Source organism: Castor canadensis, chromosome 8 (assembly GCF_047511655.1).
Source record: "Castor canadensis chromosome 8, mCasCan1.hap1v2, whole genome shotgun sequence".
Classification (NCBI taxonomy): Eukaryota; Metazoa; Chordata; class Mammalia; order Rodentia; family Castoridae; genus Castor; species Castor canadensis.
This window is the reverse complement of record NC_133393.1, coordinates 142,904,406-142,922,726: the sequence shown is the minus strand read 5'-3', so window position 1 is coordinate 142,922,726 and position 18,321 is coordinate 142,904,406. Positions and strand designations below refer to the sequence as shown.

The following is an 18,321-nucleotide window of genomic DNA, read 5'->3' as shown; positions in this document are numbered from 1 at the left end:
TTATAAATATATTTGTATTTTACTGTTGTGTTAGCATCAAAATACATATTCCAGGATGTCATATTTGTACATTATCACAAAAATTAAAAATTGGCTATAGCACTTTCTGAACTGCTATGTAACTAAAAGTTTTAAGATTGTCCTGTTTTAAAATTTCCTTTATTTCTTTAGCGCTTTATGAAAACATTCCATCTTCGCAGATCATAGAGCTTTATTAACAGATTCATGTGTTCTTTTTCCATCCCTTTAATACAAAAAACATTATTCAGTTATTTTCATCTGACAATTCACTAAGTACAGGATTCATAATGTCAACATTATTAGATCTTTGAAGTGTGTCACACAAGTCTATTGTCATTGTGCCAAATATCTACTCCAAAATAAGCTGAATAACAGATGCCTCCAGGTGTATACAATAACCATAGTTTCTTGAAGTGAACTAGTCCTGTGTAACAGGTGGAGTTGCTAATCTATGTAAATAAACTGGAAAGGACTCAGGTGTACAGCTGTACATATCAAATAACAAGTTCATTTCAGTCAGAACTTCTACAGCTAACTGCACATTTGTACAGCTCTCTGCTAGCATTGCAAAAGCCCCTCTGAACAAAGTTGTAGTTTAGAATTTAAAACAATCTTGATGAGATAAAATGTACCAGAAGTGGCTTTTCTGTAGCAGAAATTAATTCTAAGTCATTTTTCCTCAAGCAATTTTAAAGACAAGCAGTGTTGAAAATAAATATGCAAACATATACTAGTCTACACATAGAAAAAAACTCAAGTACAAAGCACAGCAGAGCCTATGACTAGAAGATAAATTAGAAATTCAAAATAGCAATTAAGCAATAATTTCTTCTAAACAGGAAACAACTTCTCCAATACCATCATTTAGATCATTTAACATTCGCCTGTTAATTGTGGAATTTAACATATAATCCCATTTGTTAATTAAGACATCTGACCAGATATATCAACAGATGTCTTAAATCACATGAAATAAATGACCATTTAATTATAAATGAGCTGAATTCCTTAATGACTAAGTTTTGTTTAAGCAGAGAGGTTCACAACTTTTGTAGATTTGCTGAAAATCCCTGCTGATACTTAATGGAAGCATTTAAAAGTTATATTCTTATCTAGTTGTTGATCCACAAAATTAACATAATACTCATGGCTATAGATAAACATAAGCCTCAGGTGTTAGGGTGATCTGTTGAAGTTCCCAAGGACACTAAATTTTGACTTATTTACTGCAGGGCATCATCCCCTTTCTTCCTTCCTTCAAAGGAGCAGAATGGAGACAAATTTCCAGATTTAAGTGTACAGAAAATTAAGATTTTTTTCAGGCTTGGATTATAACCCTTAGTTAAGAGGAATGCCAAATATATATGCCAGTTGTTAAATTTTCATGGAACAAAAAAAAAATTCCAGCGAAGACATATTCTTTGAAAATGAGACATAATGACATATATCAAGACAGAACACATTTAACATCCATAATCAGAAACTTCAGTTTTCTGCCTGAATCTGGCTTGAAAAATGGTACAAAGTCTACAGCTGCTTTAAAGGACTAAAACCTATTTTAAAAGCCTAAAGAAGCCACTGAAAGCACTCACATGTATTTTATATTCAAAACTCACTACAAAGCCCATTTTATTCAATTTAAAAGTCAGTGCTCACATACTCTGTAGTGACTATAATCATATTTTTAAAAGGGAGTACTGCTGATGTAGTTAAGACATTCTAAAGACAGAATAAATGTGAAGGATTCTTTTGGTAACTTGGATGTTTGGATAACTTTTATTTTTTATATTATTATCATGTTGTTGTACTGGGGGTACACTGAGGGTAATTCTTAAGAACTTAAAATTAGCATTTGTTCCTCCTTAATATGAAACTCTTTCAACATAGCTTCTGACCAATTAAGAAATGTTCCTTAGGCACCGTGAGGTGTATTAACCATGGAGTGCGAACCAAGGTTGAAGTGTACAATTCGATTTTAACTACTGCCACAACAGTTAGCAAGCACTATCTTACCCACTGATAGCAAGAAATGCCTTTACCTCACTACTCCTGAGAGTCTTTCTTAATAGGGAAAGCACTTTCATAACCTTTAAAATAATCTATTGGTAGAATTCTATGAACTACACATATTTAAGATATCAGAAAAGATGTTTTCTTTTGTAAGGCATCTATGATTAAATGAATAGAATGCATATCTAACAAAAGATGGTTAACCGTGTCATAAAACAATTTTCTTTATAACTTCTTGAATTCCTGCTACTTTCCCCATCTTAAATAAGAAAAAAAAAAATGCCTTTTGGCCTACACAACTATGGTTATTTAAAAAAAAAAAAAAAAAACTACGACATTTGAAACTATTAGGCACATCAAAGGTACAGTTTATGTATTCAAGATTCCCCTTCATAAGGGCTGTATGAGTTAACCTGGCACACTGTACATCTGAAACTGTAAAGATCATCTACTAAATTCAATTTTCACATTTTTAGTCAAACTGAAAGACTTATAGTAAATATTTAACATACCATATCTTCAGTTACAGCTTAGTAAGTGTAACATTTACCAGATAAAAAGCTGGAACTTAAGTATGAGAAACCTTCACACACTGTGCTAGTATAGTCTCTTCTTTAGGTGAAAGCCACCAATACCTTCAACACAGCAGTTTAGAAGATAAGCATCCAAACAGGTGATGTGGTTGAGGTCCATAAGTTAGCAATCCAATGCCACTGGCATCACAATGCTGGGGAGAGCAAGTATACCTCCACATTTTAGTCAGATTTGTCTTTCTTCTTTCCTGTTAAGGGCACTTTGTTTACAACAGCAGACCCAACAGCTGTAACACCTCCAGCCACAGCAGACACGCCCCCTTTCACCAGCCCTATTCCCATGGAAGGCACAGTTGTAACAGCTGTTTTGGTCACCTCCAGGCTCTTTCCACCAATCCAAGCCACACCACCAATGGTGGCACCAACAGCTCCCTTTGTAACACTGAATATTCCCCCAGTCACACGGGACAACATGCCCGGCTGCTGCTGTGGATGATCTTTCATTGAACCTAATGAGAGAAAATACCATGACACAGTCAAATGTAAGTATTTAAAAAAGCAGTTCAAAATCATTACATAACCCTCCTCACTGATAGAAGGCCAACTATATTGACTGAATGAAAGATACTAAGGAGCTCTTGCCTCAAGGGTACAGTTGTACTAAGTCTTTGACATTATTTTGAGACAGTGTCTCACTATGTAGCCAAGGCTGGCCTCAAACTTGAGATCCTCCTGCCTCATCTTCCCAAGTGCTTGGGATTACAGGTATCCACCACCAGGCCCGCCCCAATGCTGTCTTTGTGTCTATGAAAAGACTAGACAACTTTCATAAAACAGAATTCTATTTCAAAAGATGTATTTTAAATGTGTCCTTGATTTACAAACTCATAAGATGACTAGGAAAAAGTGTGATTATACAAGTTTCAAGTGAACACAGGCCTTTTCTCCTCTGTAACCTAATAATTTAGGCAGCAGCAATGTGTAAGCAATGGTGCTTTTCTAAATTTCATGGTAAAATATTTGTTAACTATACAACTCAGGTTGCATCCACCGAAAAAGTACAATCTTCCACAATGAAAAGTAAATTCTTGGGTACATAGGTCCAACTGAGACCACCAAAGCTGAAAAGGTTATTACAGTTGGAACATGGGGAAACCAACAACATTTAAGGAGGAAAGAAAAAAATTCTACAAACTGAGCTTGTATTAAGTATTAGAAGTCTATACCAAAACCATAAGTAAAAAAAGGTCTGTAGTCATTTTCTGTATGGAGTAGGACATTGCTGGGGTATGGGGGTAGGAGCAATTAGTATTTCCAAAGCTTTTAGAAGAATAAATTCATGATGACACAAAAAAAGAGAATGATGATTTAGAAAGACAGATTAATCAGACTCCAAGTCCATGGAAGATCTTGAATATAGGAAAGAGTTGCCAAAATAGTAATGAATAACAGGAATTTAAAGGAAAAACCTCAAATGACTCTTGAATTAAGATGATTTTTTTTTACATTAAGGACATCAAAAATAAACAGTCCAGGCTTTCTCTGTACTGCCCACCCTTTACAAATGAAAGGATATTCTTGCTTGTGAAATGGTCTTAAAGTATGACAGGAAATAAACCTCATACAATAAAATTAAATTGTCTCCACCAAGATCCATGCTTTCTTACTACAGGCTTAAAATGTTTATCTTCAGTTATTTTTGGAACATGTTTACCAACCAGGTAAACAGGCTAGAATCCTTTAAATTTAATAAAACAAAGCTTTAATTCACTAATTTATTCTTCCTTCATAGTGTTATACATACCTTCTGGTGGTTCATCACTAAGGTATGATGGCATTTCTTGTTGATTTTTATCTGCCTGATTCATGATCTCCTAAAAAAATCATACAAACACATTTTAAGGTCAGACTACCATGTTTCACGTGCTGAAAATTAAGACTTAATCAACCTTATGCAGATAAATAACATTTTTAACCACCACCACCAAACTCCACCTTAAGGGGATAGGGTTGACAAAGCACTTACTTAAAAGTGCACAAGGCCCAGGGTTTGATCCCTAGCACACCACACACCACACCACACCACACCACACACACACACACACACACACACACACACACACACTCACACACACGATCCCTAGCACACCACACACCACACAACACACACAACACACACACACACACACACACACACAAATTAACTTCCTGTTTTAGGGCGGGGGGTGCAGTGCAAGAGTAAAGTGCTTGCTTATCATGAGCAAGGGCCTGAGTTCAATCCGAGCACCGAAGGGATTCCTATTTCGAAAATAGTTTTAAACTTTAAATCTTATCTGAAATGCCAATTGAAGAATGGCAGTCATGGTATAAGCTTTCCTATGTTGTTACTCTGGGGCTCTGATTTAAACTAAAAATTGCCAATTGAAAGAGAGCTACAAGAGAGCTGGAAGGTAAGGGTCAGCAGGAAAAAAATCATGTCCCTCTTATACAGCTGACACCCCCAATCTGAATCAGTAAAAGATATTTTCAATGACTTTTATTGTTCTCCAAGCTCTTAAGAACAGAGATAATTACAAAATTCAAATCTATGAAAAAATATATACAGTAGTTCTCCAGTATTTGCAAGTATATGGTTCCAAAAAGAATGCCACTTAGGAAAAACCACGAATGCTCAGGATGCAGAGTTCAGTGCCATACTGCAGACACTTGGTTCATCTTTCCCATAATGCCACCCAGCTTCCCCAAACGACGAGCTACCTTTCAACAAATTTCCCAATTTCCTTTAATATCTTAAAATATTTGCTTTTAAATTCACCTAAGTAAAAGTTAAGACAGGCCAAGATTAGTTCAAAAGGGTTCTTTATGATATACTGTCTTGCTTGGTCAGAAAACTAGGGTTGTGTTTCCAGCAGTTAACTGTTTCTTAGTCATACATCCTTAAAGTCTATACTATTGTACACAAGTAACAGATATGAAAAAAGGATACTGTGAAAACTAACAATGAACTTTAAATTAACAAGAAGTAAATTGAGCACCTAACGCTGGGCTAATGAATGTTTTGGATACTTATTTATGGTAGGCAAGGTATGGTAAAAGAATTCCTACCACCATGAAATGGTCATACCAGCTGGGTAAGACAGTAACTCAGGTCTACATCAAATGATCTAATTATTTTCACAGTGAATAAAAGACTGAAAGAAAAGCATACTAAAGTGTTAAAGACTGCCAACAGGTGGTAGAAATATGCTTAAATAGCATTTTAGTATATGTTTATATAGCATATAAAATTGTATATTTATAATGTATAATATTTACATACAGTATTTCCATATATATACATATACAAATATAATTATCATCTATAATTTTCTACCATAAACATGCTACTTTTATAATTAAAAGTATTTTTAGGTTTTGTTTTTCAGACAAGGGCTCAAACTTTTTGCCTGGGGTTACCCTCAGACCATGATCCTACCCTTACCCATGCTTCCTGATTACCTGGGATTACAGAATTGAACCACTTTGCCCAGTTTCTTTGTTGAGATGAGGTCTTGCTTACTTTTTGCCTGGGCTGGCCTCAAATCACATTCTACCTTCTCTCTCCCGAGTAGCTGGGATTACAAACATGAACTACCACACCCAACATAAATGATATTTTTAAATTCATCTAGTCCCAGTTATTCCAGGTTTTTATCACACAGATAAAGTGCATCACCTAAAAAACAATGCATTTGAACCACATAACGCTTTCTTTGAGAAAATGACATCAACTCAGTTTTGTTCAGTTATGGCCCATGATAAGGAAACCATGACAAAGAAGTTTATGTGGGTTATTACTACCTGTCTTTGGGGGGGGATACTGGAGTTTGAACTCAGGACCTCACATTTGCTAGGCAGGGACTCTACCTCTTGAGCCATGCCCCCAGCCCATGCTTTGATTATTTTTGAGTTAGAGTGTCCTGTTTTTGCCTGAGATCAGTCTGGATCACTATCTTTTTGCTGAGGTAGAATGACAGGGGTGTGCCACCATGCTCAGCTTTTAAACTGAGATGGGGTCCTGCTTTTAGCCTGGGCTGGCCTCAAACTGTGATCTTCCCAATACCTGCTTCCTGAGTAGCTGGGATTACATGTGTGAGCCACAAGGCCCAGTCTGGCTATTACTACATTAACTGAACGATACTGTTAAGGCCATTACCTACTATATCACTTGATAGCTCTGATAGGGAATACTACATAGGTAATTTCTTTAGAGATAATTATGTAGAAAACATTGTTTCCTTCAAATATTTAGCATGTATTCTTTGCAATCTATGCATTTTTCTGTATTTTTCTTCTTTTTCCTTTGGCTTCTGGAAAGCTTCTATTTAAAATCCCAGCTCAACTAGGTAGGTAGGTAAGTTCCTATGGCTGCATTGGTTGCATCCTATTCCCAGACCCCTATTCTTCCACATTCCCTCAAGATGTCTACTCTGATTACAATTTTCCGTAGTTTGCAATTTAAACATCTTTATATTTTTGCCATTGTCAGTCTATGTTACTACACAGTATTTGTGGAGTAAGTGGGATAAAAAGAATGTTTATATCCACATTAGCTTTAATCATCAAAGAAAATACGCTTATCAACATATGGCCAGATTTTTTTAGTTTTTTAAAAGAAAACAAACAAACCTATACTAGGGTTGTGCTTTCCAAATGTACCTTTTTATGAGTAGGCAGTAAGCTAGGGGCTTCAAGAAGCCACAGGAGAGACATGATGTATGCATTTTACTCCATAGTAATTTAAACACTTTTTTATTTTTAAATGCATACCCAGTGAAAAGTAAAATGAAAAGTGCTTGGAGAATTTTTTTTTTAGATAGTTAAACTTTCAAGAAATTTCACCCTTGCCTAGAAATCTCACTGCTTTAAGGTGTTCACTCAGATGTGGCAGTGTTCCAGCCCAACCTCAGTTCTATTCCCTCTGCCCTCAAATTAGGAGTGTTTCTGTAGAAGAGTTTGAAAACCAGAAAGTTAGATACCATTATACAGAAAGATTCAGTTGAATTTAAAATTATTAGCAGGAGTTGCCAACAGAATTAAACAGCAAAATAGCAAATCTGGAGATCTGCCAGCTGAGGCATGTCTACCCAGACTACAGGAAGAAGATTAAGGACTGGAGACCTTGAAAGTCCTAAGGGGCCATGAAGATTAGTTGTTGCTTTTGCTTTAATGTTTGAATTTCTTTATATCACTGGTCTTAATAACAAGTATGTTCTTCTAGAACTCTTAGGGTAGTAAAATTTGTATAAAAGTCAAAAGTATTTGAGATTTTTTTTCTGCTGAATTATAAGAGTGAAAATAGAGCTATTTACTAAAATCCTTACCTATCCTATCTGTAGTGTCATTATACTTTTCATACACATAAACTATTCTTAGCCTCTGTATACATATATGTGCCAAGCTTTTAGTGATCTTACCTCTTTGGCACTTGACTACCAAGAAGAAATCCTTTCTATAGTTGTCCCTCCCCTTATCTACAGGATACATTGCAATACCTCCAGTGTATGCCTGAAACCACAAATAGTACCAAACCCTACATATACTGTTTTCTCTATATATACTTCCTATCATAGTCTAATTTATATACTAAACACAGTTAAGAGATTTAATAGGTTACAATAACAAATTACAATTAAAGTTATGCCAATGTGGTCTCTTTCAAAGTATCTTATTGTACTTTCACCTTGTCACTTAAAGAAAGTCCTTTACAGCTTCTCTTTGGCATGTCTGCGTTGCCAGCATCACTACTCTTGTGCTTAAAGGCTATTAATAAGAAAAATAAGAGTTACTTGCAAACCCCTTTGAATAATGAATATGGATTTAAAATGAAGAACAGGACTGTAAAGCAGGTCTTGTTAGGGAGTAGGTATTAATGAGAAGGGAGACGGTAAATGGAGGGGTTAAGGGAGGGTAAATAAGGTCAATGTACTTTATATACGTCTATGAAACAGTACAATGAAACCTGCTGTAATCACTTTAAAGTGGGGGAGGGGGGAATGAAGGAGAGAGAACCTAACCAAGGTACATTGTAAGCATATATGGAGCATATATAGAAATGTCAAAATGAATCCCCCTCTGTGCAACTATATATGCTAATAAAATGTTTTTTAAAAAAAGGGTACTTGACCACATGCACTGTGATAATCTGATAACCTAGAGGACTACTACTACTAAGTGACTATAACAGGCAGGTAGCACCTGTAGCAGGGATACACGACACAGAGATGATTCATGTTCCAGGCAAGACGGAGAGGGACAGTGCACACTCAGAATGCACCCTCAGAATGGTGTGCAATTTAAAACTTATAAATTGTTTATTCCTAGAATTTTTCCTTTAGTATTTTTAGACCATGGCTGACTGCAGGTACATGGATAAGGGGGTACCTTCTGTATCACCCTCCTGCTATTGCCACCATTGCAGGAGATCTGTTTCTCTTGAATTGAGACTTGTGAAGACAAACACACCCATAATCTCTGAAAAATAATCTGCTAATAAAATTTAAAACTATGCATGAGGAAATAACTACCATCTGACATAAAAGTGTCAAAACTTTAAAATGTTACCTTTAAATGATAAACAAAATTATTAAATTCTACACAACCCATTTGCCCTAAACTCACTGAGTCACTAGTTCAACATATACTGAGTCCTACTATGTGCCACACATCCTGTTATACACTTAAGACTTCAGTGTAAGTAAGCAAACACAGGCACTACTCTAAGCCAGAGTTACCACTTTTGACAATCATTCATTCAACAAGCAAAATATATCTTCTCTCTAGGAACTCGTAACACATACAAGTTGCTATCAAAAACAAACTTTCCTAAGGAAGGCAACAGTGAACAATAGCCTTTGGACCAGGACAAATGATTTAATTTATTCTATAAACATAAATCTGTTTTATCTTTTAGTCCTGACATGTAGACAAACTATTTTAATACCAAAACTGCTTATAAAGATATTTTTAAGAAACTGTGAACTGTGAAAGACTTGTTTACTTATGGGCAGTAAGTCACACCAGCAAATCCATCAGCAGTTACTTTAAGGGATAGGGGATAACTCTTACCCAGTACAATAGTACCACAGAAAGAGCAGCTGGCAAACATATTGAGCAAATATTAGTAACAACACTATTCCCTAGAGGGTAATTTATTCCGATAACAGAAATAAGTAAACAAATGCCTCTTGGAAACCTCCTTGTTTTTAAAGGAAAACTTAAAACCATAAATAAATCAGTTTTATTTGTAGGTTTCACTAACACTTTATATACAAATTTGAGCTTTTAAAGCAATAAAACTGGCTGCTTGAGCAGTTTTAGTTACTAATTTTTTAAAAATTGAGCTTTTATTCATAATGGAGACAAAGTCTGAAAACAGTACAAATTTGCCTGAGTATCACCTCTCTAAAGAATCAAGGAAGTTAAATCACACTAACTAGAAAATACAGTGCACAACAGTTTACCTTCAAAGCTGCTTCAAAATATCTGCTGTTATACAAATTTCCTATACATGAAAAAGACTACAGATGGATTGGCTAAATTCTTCTACAGTAGGTGCTATATGTAAGAATTTTGCCACATCCTCGTTCCCATGTTTTAGTTTCCTTGCCAAACAACTGCAAAGAGATTCAAAAATACTTTTACACAGAGCTCTGATACACATACACCAACAAGTCATGTACACTAAGACAGCACCTCACTGGTTTCAGGTTTCTCCAGTCAACCAACTGTACTGAACATGCTGCTTGTGGAGATGGCCCCTCCCCAGTAAATCAACAACAAACAGACTACAAGAAAGAAAGGCACTGAGTCTGAGTCTGGCAAGGAAATCAATAAAACATAAGAGCATACAGTGCAACTGACAATATCAAAATGGCAAATTTTAATTGTTCTTAAATGAAACATTAAATAGAATTAAAACACTCTGGAAAACTAAAGAAGCAGTATATCAGTCACTGTCACTAAATTATACCTTATTAGTTCAAGGGGTATCTGCATTTCTACTATGTGTCACTTACTGTCAGACACTCTTACTAAAAAGCATACAAAGACCCTGTTTGGAGGGGATGGAAATCTGGGATTTGAACTCAGGGGCACAAGCTAGCTAGGCAAGCGTTCCACCACTTAAAGTCAGGCCCCCACCTTTTTTGCTTTCGTTATTTTTCAGATGGAATTTTGCACTTTCTGCCTGGGCAGACCTCAAACTGTTACTCCTACCGAAGCCTCCCACGTGACTGAGATTACAGAAGTGAACCACCACACCGGGTTTATTTGTTGAGATGTGGGTCTCACGAACTTTTTGCCTGGGCCAGCCTGGGACCAAGATCCTTCGGAGTAACTGGGCTTTCAGGCACAAGCTATTGTGAACAGCCCAAAGACCCTACTCTTAACGTATTTATATGTAATCCTGTGAGATACCATCAGGAAATAGGAAACAAGCAACACTCAATAACTGAAACAAGGAACAATAAAGATTTCCCTTGAATTAAAAAAAAATTAAAACACATAGACCCTCATATTTATTTGCCTAATGCAGAAACCACTTAAATTTTTCAACTTGGTTTCTGGCACAACTGTTATAACAAAGACCAAAGAAATGAAAGTGAAAAGGCAAAACAGGATGCACAGGGGGTTACCAAAGGTTACTTCTCCCCAAAGCGGGCCCGGGAACACACATACCTGCTGCTGGGATGGCAATATTCCCCGGGAGCCGCCGCTCAGAGCACCCACACCAGGGCGATCTCAAAGGTTACAGCAACAGCACACACAAATCACAGACAATGCACAAGGTGCTACCGTTCTGAATTAGCACGGCGTCCACAAAGGCTCAATAGGTGTTTCTAACTTCCCAGCAGCCCCTTCTCCCCTCACTGATCCCTCTGGGCGCTAGCAAGTCTTTTTTTTTTCTTTCTTTCTTTCTTTCTTTCTATAGCAGAGGCAGTGACGTGGCAAGAGAGGCAGAAAAATGACCCCGGAGGCGCCGTGGCTGGGCTGAGCCCGGCACCTCCTTCCTCCAGGCTCCACGCTGTGCACCCAACACGCCCCCGCTCCCGCGGGGTTCCACGGCTTCCACGTAGCGCGGGCTGAGCGCAAGTGGGGCGCGGGCCAGCCTGGCAGCTGCGTGAGCACCGCAGGCCGGGTCACTATCTAGCCTGGGGGTCGCAGAGACGATGGGGTGCTCGGCGCCCCCTCCATCCTACCCTCGCAGGTTCCGGACGGGCGTGGAAGTGGAGCTGCCCACCTGGGAACATCCACCCGGGGCCAAGCCCTGCGCACTTGACCGCAGGAGCCATTTATCAACAGGTCGGGAGTGCACAGGTCGGGGCACACGACCCCGCCGGCCGCCCCCGCCTCCACCCCGGCCCTCAATCTGACCCCCAGGGCGCTAAGACGTCAGGCGGAGGCTTCCTCGGGGAGACCCAGCTCCCCAAGCGCGGCCCGGGAGCCAGGGGCGCCGGAGAACCTCCATCCGGCCAACTTCGTCCTGCCCTCCCCCTTCCCGCTCAGTTCCCCCCACCCCCAAAAGGCCCCGGCCGGGGCAGCCAGGCCCGCGGAGGGAGCAGGTGAGGGGCAGAAAAGCTAACGGAAGAAGGCGAGGTAAGCAGGAAGCCGGGCCCGCGCCCCCCGTCCCCCGGCCGACTCACCACGGGGTCGGAGCCGGCGCCGGGGCGGAGGCAGCGGCAGCACCGAGGAGGGCTGAGGTGGCCTGGGAGGCAGCTGCGGTGACACAGCCCTAGACAGCTGCGGGCTCCGGAGGATCCCCTCAAGGCTGTGGAGGTTCAAGACTCGGGCGGCGGCGGCCTCTGGCTGCGGACGTGGCGCCCGACGCGACCCGCCCCCTCCGCAGCCACCTCAGCTCCCGCCTCCTCCTCCGTGGCTCGCAATCCGACGCGCACGCGCGCTCGCGCACCTTCACCCCCCCCCCCTGCCCCCGCCCCCGCCCCCAACACCACCACCACAGCTTGTGCGCGCGCGCGCGCCCACCCGTTTTTCTCCAGCGAGTACCCAGCCCTCCCAGCAGCCCCCAGCCGGCCTATGCGCGCTTCCTCCTGGGGTCTCCCCGCCCCTTTTCCTCTACCGTCCAATCAGGTGTGAACGAGGAGCGCAGCCCCGGAGACGCGGAGGCGGCGCCCCTCCCGCTAGGATCTCGGGCCGCTGCGCCAACCAGGGGTCTCTTGGTTCCGCCGCCAAGTAACGGTCGTCAGAATTTAGGGCCTTCGCTCTGCTGGGGGCGTCGCCAGTAGTTTCTCCCGCCCCTTCCTAGTGCAGGGACCCCCCCCAACCCTCCTCCCTTGGCTGCTGCCCGCGGGGGAGTGATGAGCCGGGCCTTCTCTGAATGGTGCCCGTCGGTGCTCTCCACGCGCCTTTGTGACCAAGGGATAGGGTGAGGACAGATCTTGCTAATTTGTTGTCGTTTCGTTTGTTTGTTTGTTTGGGTTTTTTGTTTGGTTGGTTTTTTTGGTGTCTTTTAGTCTTCCCTGCCCTAGAACTGAGCTCCTTGGGGTCAACGCCTGTTTGATTCGCCCTAGTCACCTAGCACCTAGTGCGCTGCGGCCGACTGGCCATGCACTTGAAATTTGTGCAAGAGCAATTTCGGCGTGGGGTAGTGAGAAGAGAATTGGGAGTTGGAAAGCCTGGCCGTGCGCCTCTCGCTGTCCCCGGCCCTGGCGAGGCTGGCTGTCCTTGCGGATCTGGAAGCTGCTGGGAAGCGCGTGGCCACAGAGGATGGAGTCTGTGGACTTGGACTTGACCAGTGCCGCCTGGACCTGTGACGCGACTCATGTCGTACAGTTTCCATGGCGACCTCGGAAGGTTGTTTTGGGGACCAAAGGAGATAACTTGCGCAAAGGGTGCTTGGCCAGATAAATGCTGTAAACTTTGACTCTTTCAGTACCTGTAAATGAAGATAATAAATCCACCATAAGTTTTTTGAGGTTAGAAGAGATGGTGGATGTGAAAGGGAATGCAGCCGTGCCATTTTACACAAATGTGAAAGTTTTCCTTTCACAATCTAATTAGCAAATCCAAACAGACACATGAAGCGAAGAAAACAAATCTTTTTCAAAAGAAATTTTAAAAATCTTCTCAAATGCAAAATAATCAGACTGGCATAATTGAATAACTGTTGACAAGGTTTAGAAGAGGGTATGTTGCCAGGGACGCTGATGGCACACTGCTGTAATCATAACTACTTGGGAGGCTGAGATCAGGAAAATCCCGGTTCAAGGCCAGCCCCAACAAATAGTTTGGGAGACCCCCTCCCCTATCTCCAAAATAGCCAGAGCAAAATGGACTAGAGGTGTGGCTCAAGAGGTAGAGCGCCTACTTTGCAAGTGTGAAACCTTGAATTCAAACCCCAGTCCCACCAAAAACAAGAAAAAGAGAGAGGGAGAGGATATGTTAACCAAAGAAAGTATTCTGAGCACAATGACTCAGGTCTGTAATCCTAGCTACTCAAGAGGTTGAAGATGGAGAGGGTCTCTGTTGGAGGCCAGCCCTTTAAAAAGTTCATAAGACCCCCATCTCAACTAAGCTGGGTGTGGTGGTGTGTGCCTATCATTCCAGCTACTGGAGAAACATAAGTAGGATCTCCATCAGGTGGGCCAGGACATACACAGGAAGACCCCTAACCCAAAAATAACTAAAGCAAACAGGACTGGGGCCCTGGCTCAAGCAGTAGAGAACCTGCATAGCAAGCACAAGACCTGAGTTCAAACCCTATTACTGCACAAAAAATAAGCATTCTAGAAGAAGCTAACTTTGATCCAGTTCTTAAACAGAATGGATAAGTATAGTTTATGGCTTCAGTCTAATCCTGATCTTAATCAAATCAGTGGGCCAAATCCACTATGCTGAGATTATCAAGATAGTGTAGTTTTATAGAGTTTATATTAAATAATCTTTTCATATATGAGTTGAGTGATTATGAGGGAGTGTGGATTTTTGTGTTTACCCAGAGCACTTCCTTTATTACCACAGAATCCTCTGTTCTTAAGTCTTTTAATACATGACCTTTCAAGGTTGGGCTGTAGGAAAATTATGAAGTGCAAAATTACTCTTTGTTTCTTGAACTTGTTTCTGTTAGAGAGTTTACCACTAAAGTAAATACGACTGACAAATCTGGAGCCACTCCTGGAAGATTTTACATTTTTTGCAGTTACTAAGCAATGGTTAAATCTATTTCATAAACCAACCAAGATATAAGGGAACTCTAGGAATGTTGTAAGTTCAGCAGCACCTTTTGAAAGTGCAAGTAGAGGTAGGCATGTGTTTCCTGTTCATCTGACCCTCGTCATTTCCTCTTCAGTTTTTTTTTTTTACCTATAAAAATGAATAGAACCACTCAGTGCCCACCAACTCCTACATCTAAAATGAGAACAAACCTGAAGATCTTTGTGGAATGACTTCTGTAGAAGGATGATACCTTGTACCTTGCCAGAGATACTTTTGAAGGGTGCTTAGGGAAGTTGCTCTGTTCATTGAATAGGCTGACCACTTAGTTCTTGATTCTCATTCTCTGCAATCTCCTTTCATTATTAAAATGAAACTTTATTTCTGGATGGTGATTTGGAAATTTTTGTAATGTTTTAAAATAATGAGTCCTTAGTGCCTTCAGGCAATAACTTTCTTTTAACATTAAATTATTATTGGCTGGGGATGTAGCTCAGTTGCAGAGTGCTTGCTTAGCATGCCTGTGGCCCTGGGTTCATCCCAAGCACAGCCAAAAAAAGTTTACAGAATAATTATCACTGCAGCATACACCAATTATCTAGTCTCTTAAATGGCTAAATTTTTCTCTAGTTGGTTACAGAGAGTCAATGCCTTATTCAGATACTGGAGAAATTAGATACAACATTGCTTAGCAAGGCAGGGGTACTTCAAAAAGTTAGAGCCAGAAAGAAGCAATCCAGAAACAGGCATCTGAAAGCAAGAAATAATTTATATGCTGAGAGCAAATGGAAGTGGAAAGGAATCCATTCCAACCTTCTACCCAACACATGAATCAACCTCCTGGCATACACACAAATAATAGTTTTCGTTGTTGAGTTGTCATCATTCTGCCTGGTGCTCCTATATGGACTCATTTAAATGACAAATCACTTGATGTAAGATCCACACATTTTCCTATGTTTCCCCATGTTTTCATAAATGTAATGAATTCTCTTGGCATTTTTTAAATAACAGGTGTGTGCCACCATACCCAGCTCTCCTAGCATTTTGAAATAAGCTGGACAATTAACAGCTTTGTAAAGTTTACCATCCAATGTGAATAATAATGATTTTCTGCCCTTGCTTTCCTATTGTTTATTGACTCTCCTGACACAATTGCCTGGACTATTCTTTGGTTTTCCTTTTCTTGCTCTAGTATCCTTATTTTTCCTGTGATACATTAATAATAATTATTTGATACAGGCTAACAGCTATGTCCTCTCATTTCTCAAAACAATGAGGCAAACACTTATATTTCCTATATTCATACAAGGAAACTGAGGCACAGAGAAATTAGGTAATGTAGCCCAGTTAACCAACTGCTGAAGATCAGGCTCTGCAATCAAACCCAATTTTGTCACAAGTTGTTAACTACTATATTCTGAGAAAGAAAAGCAGTCCCTGACATGCAGTAAATGGCCCAGAGCTATCACAAAGGTCTTGATGTTGCTAGGAGCTGACCCCATATAGCTAGACGTTGGTGTTTCCTGTTGAACACAGTTTCCAAGAACATCAACATGAGACAAGGCCACTCCAGAATCATGATGGTCAGGACAAAATAAGACTGCTGGCTTGGTGCAGTGACTCACCTGTAATCCTAGCTACTTGGGAGGCAGAGCTTGGGAGGATGGCAGATCCAGGTCAGCCCAGGCCAAAAAAAATGTTCATAAGACTTCATTTCTACCAATGGCTTAGCATGGTTGTTGGGTGCCTGTCATACCCAGCTAAATAGGGAAGTACAAATAGGATCGGTGTCCAGGCTAGCCCAGGAATAAAGCGAGACCCTATCTCAAAAATAACCAATACAAAAAAGGCTGGTGGAGCGGTTCAAGTGGTTGGGCATCTGCCTAGCAAATGTGAGGCCCTGAGTTCAACCACCAGTACTGCCAAAAAAAAAAAAAAAAAAAAAAAGACTGCTGTGCAATCATGTCTGAACATAGACAAAATCATGAACCTTATCTAAGTCACCAAATGGAATACACAAAATTAAAATACCAAACTAATATAAGTAGCTATTGCTTCTTTGCCACTTACAGCTTTACTCATTCTGGCCTTCCCTCTTTCTAGGTAAGATTTATCAAGATATCAATCATAGAATTAAGCCCACTTCCTGACTATCTGATTTAAAGCATAGACCAAAGTTGTTCTTCTTAAACCTCCCATCAAAACACCTAACACAAACTCAAATCTTAATATAAGTCCTTCCAAACACCCTGTTACTGAGGTGCCCTCTGGTTCCTTATGGTGTGCATTCTCTTTTGCTGTGATGAGTGATAAGCTCAACTTGCTCAGATACAGGTGTCCCTGGTGATCTTTGGCTGAGAACACTGACAGTTCTTTCTGGACTGTCTACCATCCATTTCTATGGAGTAGAAATGCCTACTTACTAGACATTTCTTGCCAAAGAAACTGGAAGCTGCCCTTCTATCTCCAACCATAGGATCGTCACACCCAAGCTAGGTTTCCTTCCTTTTTATGGACTGTACATACAGTGTCTGCTAAATTAAGCCTTATTAAAAGATACAACCCAAGCATTGTATGCACATATGAATAATAAAACAATAAAAAAAAAGAAACAACAAATGCTGAGGATGCTGGGAAAAAAGGAACTTTGATACACTTTTGGTGGGAATGTAAACTAGTACAACTATGGAAATCAATATGGAAGTTCCTAAAAAAAATAAAAATAGACCTACTTTAGTACCCCACCATACCACTCTTGTGCATATGTCTGAAGGACTGTAAATCAGTATACAAGAGAAATGCCTGCACACCATGTTTACTGCAGCTCTCTTCACAATAGCTAAACTGTGGAATCAGCCCAGGTGCTCGAAAACTGATGAATGGATAAATTGAGTGAGATAATCCAAGCTAAAAAAAATAAATAAATAAAAGATAGGAAAAAGAATCAGGCCTGGTGACTCATGCCTGTAATCTTAATGCATGGGAAGCTGAAACAGGAGGGTTGTGAATTCAAGGCCAGCCTGAACTACGTAACAACTTTGAAAGCAGCCCCGCTACCTAATAGACTCTCAAAAACAACAACACCCAGCTGTTGGCTCATGCCTGTAATCCTAGCTGCTCAGGAGGCAGAGATCAGGAGGATCAAAGTTCAAAGCCAGCCTGGGAGTAGCTCGAGGTGTAGGCCCTAGGTTCAAACCCACTACTACAATAAATAAATAAATAAATAAAATACTGAAGAACACAAGATGCTGGAATAATTGAACATCATTTTTTCCTTTGCAATGCTGGGGTTCAAACTCAGGGCCTTGAATATGCTATGTAAGTGCCCTATTACTATGCTATTTTCCCAGCCAGGACATCATTTTGAAGAAAAAAAAAAATTCAACCGATCAACTCACACCTTGTACTATGTGCAAAATAACTCAAAACATGATAGATCTAAATGTAAAACTATAAAATTTTACAAGAAAAATTTTGATGATTTTGGGTTAGGAAAAGATTTCTTAGATACATTAAACATTTCCATTCATAAAAGAAAGAGCTA

General features: G+C 40.2%; 1 protein-coding gene across 2 annotated transcripts; it reads right to left on the bottom strand.

Moving 5' to 3' along the window:
* Window positions 1–193: 193 nt before the first annotated feature.
* Window positions 194–12,482, bottom strand: Tmem263 (transmembrane protein 263). 2 transcript variants are annotated; one of them, XM_020180902.2, is made up of 3 exons: window positions 12,248–12,482; window positions 4,369–4,438; window positions 194–3,073 (listed from the first exon to the last, which is right to left on the bottom strand). In XM_020180902.2, the coding sequence occupies exons 2-3, from the start codon at window positions 4,430–4,432 to the stop codon at window positions 2,787–2,789; spliced, it is 351 nt and encodes a 116-aa protein (XP_020036491.1). In that variant the 5' UTR covers window positions 4,433–4,438; window positions 12,248–12,482; the 3' UTR covers window positions 194–2,786. The 2 variants fall into 2 exon arrangements, with proteins under 2 accessions (XP_020036491.1, XP_073940404.1); XM_074084303.1 differs by lacking the exon at window positions 12,248–12,482 and adding an exon at window positions 11,283–11,679.
* Between the last annotated feature and the right edge of the window lie 5,839 nt (window positions 12,483–18,321).